The sequence below is a fragment of the Mus pahari genome, chromosome 17 (genome assembly GCF_900095145.1).
Source record: "Mus pahari chromosome 17, PAHARI_EIJ_v1.1, whole genome shotgun sequence".
NCBI lineage: Eukaryota > Metazoa > Chordata > Mammalia > Rodentia > Muridae > Mus > Mus pahari.
In genome coordinates, this window is record NC_034606.1 from 65,977,986 (window position 1) to 65,984,205 (window position 6,220).

The 6,220-nt window shown below is 54.5% G+C and overlaps 1 protein-coding gene across 1 annotated transcript; it reads right to left on the reverse strand.

Moving 5' to 3' along the window:
* Positions 1-385: 385 nt before the first annotated feature.
* On the reverse strand, positions 386-5,045 carry LOC110335235 (keratin, type II cuticular Hb1). Its single transcript, XM_021217314.1, has 9 exons — positions 4,615-5,045; positions 3,838-4,046; positions 3,073-3,133; positions 2,610-2,705; positions 2,280-2,444; positions 1,946-2,071; positions 1,452-1,672; positions 1,197-1,228; positions 386-895 (listed from the first exon to the last, which is right to left on the reverse strand). Exons 1-9 carry the CDS (start codon positions 4,981-4,983, stop codon positions 729-731), a joined length of 1,446 nt encoding a protein of 481 aa, XP_021072973.1. The 5' UTR covers positions 4,984-5,045; the 3' UTR covers positions 386-728.
* Between the last annotated feature and the right edge of the window lie 1,175 nt (positions 5,046-6,220).

Consider the following 6,220-nt stretch of genomic DNA (forward strand, 5'->3'; position numbering starts at 1 on the left):
ATTACAAAGAGCTCTCGGCTGTGCCTTCTGGGCGGCAGTGGTGGCTCAGTGAAATGAGCAAGAGAGGAAAAACAGAAGACCTGCAATGCGGCTGTGCCACTCACCTAGACCCACAATGCGGCTGCGCCCCTCAACTAAGAGACAGCCCCCTGCCCCAGCCATTGGTCATCTCTGCCTGCTGTTTTTCTCTACCTCAGGAGATGTACTTTTAAGGTAGGGTGGGCAAAACTGCACCACCATATGAGAGCCGAGTGTGGGCTTCAGACAGATCTAAGACTGATGGGAGCCCAGGGACAAAGCCGGTCCTGGAAGCTCCACTCTCGATCCCATGTGATGGAGATTTGAACCCTGGCTCCTTAGAGGGCTGACAGAGACACAGACAATATGCAGAGTTGACTACATTAATTTATTGGAAACAGATCAAGACAGAGATTAGAGGGAGGGGGGACTGTGGCTCTCTAGCTACTGGCTCACAGTTAAGGCAGGATAGGTGGTGTTCTAGCCCCGCCCCCAGACTCCCCACCCTGCAGCTCCAAAGGGACTTCTAGAAGCCAGTGTTCCCTTTTGAGAGTAAGGGCCTGGTCTAGAGAGACCAGAGGAGCCTAGAGTGAGAGGGTCGCTTCAAAGTGAGCAAGCGACTGAGCCCCTTGTTCGAGGTCCCAATATTGGTCAGCTAGAGATGGCTCAGGGCGAAATGCTATGCCAGGGCCAGGATGTGAATGCAGTTTTTAACATTTACGGCCACAGGACACAGCTGAACCACAGGGTGCACACAGGCCTGTGTTCACCGCCAAGTTCCCGCTGCAGGGGGCGCTGCAGGCACTGCCGATCACCGGCCTGGAACCTGACACACACAGGTCCCCACATGCGACTCCTCCGCGGGAGCTACTGACACCTGCAGATCCAGAAAAAAAAAAAGAATCAGAGTGTGGGCGGGGGCGGCGGTTGCGGCCGGCCCGTAACTAAGAAAACCCCTTTTCCCTGACCCTGAATTCTGGGAATTAAAAGCCAGACCCCTTCCTGTGAAGCACCTGGTTCCATCTAGATATAAAGATCTAGTCCTCTAGTCTGACCTCAAATTCTCCCTGCTGCTGTGACAGCCTCTGTTTTGCATTTAATTCTCCTGCAAACTCCTTTCACACTCTGCCCCCTGTCACAGGCAGTAAATCTGTCCATACCAAATCCCCAATACTTACAGACATTCACAGCTCCTACACCTTCACACAGTCTGGGGGAAAGACAAGAAAGAACTTATGAAGTGCAATGTAGTAACAAACACTGCCCCATCCCGAACCTTGCTCCACAAGTCAGAATTTTCCCTCAACAGTTGGTCAGAACATGACACATTATAAACACAGCCTCAAAGGGACCAAGGGAGGATTCGCCCCCAAAGTCTGGCTGTTGGTCAGTCAAGGGCAAGATGGGGTTTGATTCCTCTGGGAAGGACCCACCTCTGTTCCTCGCCCTCCAGCAGGCGCCTGTAGGTGGTAATCTCAACATCCAGCCCCAGCTTGGAGTTCATCACCTCCTGGTACTCCTTGAGCAGGCAGGCCATGTCCTGCTTGGCCTTCTGCAGGGCACCCTCCAGCTCAGCCAGCTTGCAGCGGGCATCAGCGAGGGCAGCCTCTCCCTGCTGCTCAGACTGGGTCACGGCAGCCTCCAGCTTGGTGTTCTGGGGACACAGAGGAAGAGATAGCCAAGGGTCCCTGGGTCTCACTGTCCTTCACCAGCATGCTATCCAGTCTTTCCCAACAGTCGGGAACATTCTAGAAGCAGCCTCTTGCCTTGCTCACATGGGTCAGCCCGAGTGAGCATGATCAGTAAACCCAGCTGTGCAAATAGGTGGGAGACTAAACGGTAAGCTCCAAGCAGGACACATGCTGGCTGTGTGGCACCGGGTACACATCCAGCCTCTCTGGTCCCAGAGCAGCTGAACCTTACATACCTGGCACTTGGCATTCTCGTTCTCAGCAGTCAGCCTCTGGATTATTCTGTTCAGCTCATTGATCTCCTCTCTGGTGCGGCGCAGGGTCTCTCCATGCCGGATCACTGTGGCCTTTATCTCCTCACACTGGGGGTGGGGAAAGCAGAGATGCCCATGAGGCCCAGGATGTGACACCCTGGGTGTGCAAGATGCCCAGTGGTCAGGCTGGGCTGCCTCCTCAGCCTAGAGCTGTGTGCAATCTTCTTGTGATTCTTGGTGTGCAAGAAGCCCTTTCCAATAGATCCCGGAGTCTTTTCCACTGTCTCATCTAAGGACAGATGTCCTGATCTCTCACCTTGGTGCGGTACCAGGACTCGGCCTCAGCGCGGCTGCGGCTGGCAATGTCATCATACTGAGCCTTGATCTCAGCCACGACGCAGTCCATGTTCAGGTCCCGGCTGTTGTCCATCTTGACGATGATGGAGGTGTCTGAGATGTGGGCGTGGAGGATGCGGGTCTCCTGCAGGAGGANGGAGACAGCAGTCAAAAGCCTCTTGAACGCTCAGTCTAACCCCACACACCTCTGCCAACCTCTCAGACCTCCCCGGTCCACACAGGACTTCACAGTCACGGAATGACTGTCTACAGACTACTGGTTGGACTTCCACCTGGCTGCTGCCCTCACCTCCTCATACAGTCGCCTCAGGAAGTCGATCTCCTGGGTCAGCGCCTCTGCGTTGGCCTCTAGGTCTGACTTGCGCAGGTAGGCACAGTCCACATCCTGGGAAAGAGGGAGGTATGAGCCTGTTTTCATCCATCCCACACAGCACAGGGAGAAGGAGCCCAGTGTTTGTATGTGCAAATCATCTCTGCTTCCCTTCCCAGCATGCACTTGGCCGTTCTTTTCTGTGGGGACTCCCATTCTTGGTGGCACTCCACACATTGCCTGAGGGCCACCAGACATTCCAGGAAATTTGCCCTTTGTCACAGGCCTGACAAGACATTCATCTTGTTGCTTCTCAGGGAATTCCCCATCCTCCACGGAAAGGCTCACGAGGCATCCCTGATAGTAACACTGTTTCTCTGCAAGCACAATGTGCCCTTGGGGGAGGGGGGAGGTCCACGTTCCTCTGCCTCCTGCTACTCACCTTCTTCAGAGCCACAAACTCATTCTCCGCTGTGGCTCTCAGAGAAACTTCCTCCTCGTACCTGAAGAGAGGAGAGATCAGGCAGGGCGGGTTTAGTCTCTGACCCCCACTTCCACGCCAGAGAGAGCAGGGCAGATCCTTACCACTGATCCTTCCAGCCCCTGAAGGACTTTCTGGTAGGATCTAGAGTTATCTAGGGATCTCTGTCCATTTGAGTTTAGGGTGTAGGGCTCATGGGAAACTTGTGAGCATTCTGCTTGAAGGTCACCTCAGGAGAGGAATGGAGGCTCAGCCTCAGTGTCTTGTGGGAAGTGGACATCATGTATTCTTGGCTATATAGACCTAGCTTTCCATCACATACCACGTTTATCCTAGCTGCTGAAAGGCCTAGAGACGTAAGGACTGGGCACCCAGGTCTGTGGACTTTCTGGGGCTGGGTCCTGGCTCTCCTAATAACTTAGGCTGTATCGACTTGGTTGCCGCAGTTCATAGGACAAAGGACAGGTGGAGCAGGCAGAGTGGCCTAGAGTGTCTTCCCCTAGAAGGGAGCTGGCCAAGCGGGTAGATTGTCTCCAGCTGAGCTAGACAGAGCCTAACCACAGACAGGGCCCTTTCAGGTGTCTGCCTACACAGAAATCTCATAGGTGGCAGGCAGGATCTGGCAGTGCCCTTCTCATACACTTTCCTGGAAACAGACTTACTTCCTGTGCCTTGAGCTCCCAGCTACGCAAAATCCTGAGCCAGCTCCTCACCCAGAGCCCTCACCTCTTCTTGTAGCCCTCCATGGACTCCTGCGCATGGTTGAGCTCGGCAGCCAGCCTCCCGCTGTCGGCCTCCACACAATCAGCCTCCCGCCTCAGGGTCTCGATGTAGCCCTCGAACAGAGGCTCCATGTTGCTCTCACAGCACTTGCGGTTCTGGTAGAACTGCCACTTGGTCTCCAGCAGCTTGTTCTGCTGCTCCAGGAAGCGCACCTGCCATGGGAGACAGAAGGGGTTCAGGGCAGATCTGGGCTGATGGTGGAGAGGAAGTAGAGGGGCTCTGGGAAGGAACCTTCATCTTGGTCCTGCCTGGCTGTCCCACTGGGAGAGGGCACAGAGACAGGGTCAGTGCCTACACTCGGGAGTCCAGGTGGACACTTCAGTGTCCTATGCTGGGCTCAGCGATCTCCTCTGAAGCTAGGAAGGCAGGAGTCCCCACAAGCAGAGCACCCATAGTCACAGCCCAGGGAAGGCCTCTGCCCATCCCTCCAGTAGTCTGCACCCTTCCTGTCAGCCCAAGTGCAGCCTCCCTCCTTGGGCTGACCCCAACTCCATGCTGCAGCCCCTGGGACTCCCTGTAGTCAGTTTGTGCCCAGGACAGCCTGGCCACTCCTCTTGNCCATAAGCTCTGCCTCTCAGGACTCACAGGTGAGCCCTGTGCATCCTCTCTCTTGAGACTAGAGGCTCAGTATGAGAGGGCTTTCTGTCTCCTGTTCCCTCAGTGCCTGGCCTTGGCTGTGACATGCTGTGCTCCAGCGAGGGGCTGGCCCAGGACACCCACCTTGTCGATGAAGGCCGCGAACTTGCTGTTAAGGCACTTGATCTGCTCCTTCTCCTCATGCTTCACACACTGAGCATTGGGGTCGATCTCCAGGTTGAGGGGTGTGAGCAGGCTCTCATTGACAGAGACTGTGGTGATGCAGGGGGGGCTGGGCCCGCAGATGCCTCCAGATCGGTACCCAAAGCTGCGTCCACAGGAGCCAGAGCGGAAGGCCCCACAGACACTCTGGCTGCCGAAGCCCCCTGAGAGTCCGCGGTAGCAGGAGATGCCCCTGTAGGGAGCTGCAGAGATGCAGCAGCGGCCGGGCCTGGGCCCACAGGCTGAGGCGCAGCTGAAGGTGCGGCCACAGAATCCTGATCCACAGGTCATGGTGCCTCTGAAGATGGGCTGCAGCGTTCTGGATGGGAGCTCCGGAGTCCTGATGGCAGCTCCAATGTGCTAGTCCAGGCACTGGGGTCCTATTTATGGCAGGTTCACAGGGGTTTGGCTAAGAAGATGGTTGAGGCAATTGGACTTTATGGGCTTGGGCGGTTAGCCTTGTCCAAGCCTCTCTAGAATGTGCTTTAATGGTGGAGTGGCCTGCACCCTCCTCTTTGTAAAGCGTGCCAGCAGGTGCCTGGGGCGCACAGATGGTGCCTGGGGCTCTCAGCAGGTGCCTGAGGCGCTCAGCAGGCTGCACCTTCAAAGTGCCTGAGGTTGAACATGCGCACTCTGAGGCTTTGGCTTTGGGGAGGGCAGGAAGGAGCCAGGCATAGAGGGGAGCTGGGAGTTGGGTGCCAGTGCAGTTGTGTCTTCAGTGTGTGAGGAGGACAGTATCCAAGCAAGACTGGGGAATCAACCCCAACCGGCATAGGCTCTGGTCCAGGACCTTAGCTCTTTCAAAGCAGAGCGGGATCCTGTCCCTCGCTGCTGTGCCTTCTGACTTCTGAGCATTGCTTTTCGGGACATGGCAGCACCCAGTGCAGGGCTAAGTATTTGTCTCTTCAGTCCTCTACAATCTGACTGGTGTTTACAGAATGTGTGGCATGTAGTCTTTAGGTACTTCAATACCATACCCGCCCCTCCCCCTCAATGAAACCTGAGGTCTTGAGTGGACTAGCAAGGACTCTGCCCCTGAGCAATATCACACCTCCTTCAACATACGTTTCTTAAAAATACAGGCAGTACCTTTTTTTTGTTTGTTTTTAATATGCTAGGAAATCAACAGCAAATCCAGAACAGCACTTAAAATCCATTCCATAATCCTCAGTTGTCCGAAGATTGTTTTAAACTAGGTTTTCTTTTCTTTTCTTTCTTTCTTTTTTTTTTTTTTTTAAGATTTATTCATTTATTTAGTATATATAAGTCCACTGTAGCTGTCTTCAGACACACCAGAAGAGGGCGCCAGATCTCGTTACGGATGGTTATGAGCCACCATGTGGTCGCTGGGATTTGAACTCAGGATTTCTGGAAGAGCAGTCAGCGCTCTTACCTGCCGAGCCATCTCTCCAGCCCTTGAAATAGGTTTTCACCATTTACCTTGCCACCCCTGTCCTGATGTCCTCTGTGTGGGAGGTCAGAGCTTTAGACTGATTGTTCTCCATTGAACCTCATAGGTATGTGTGGC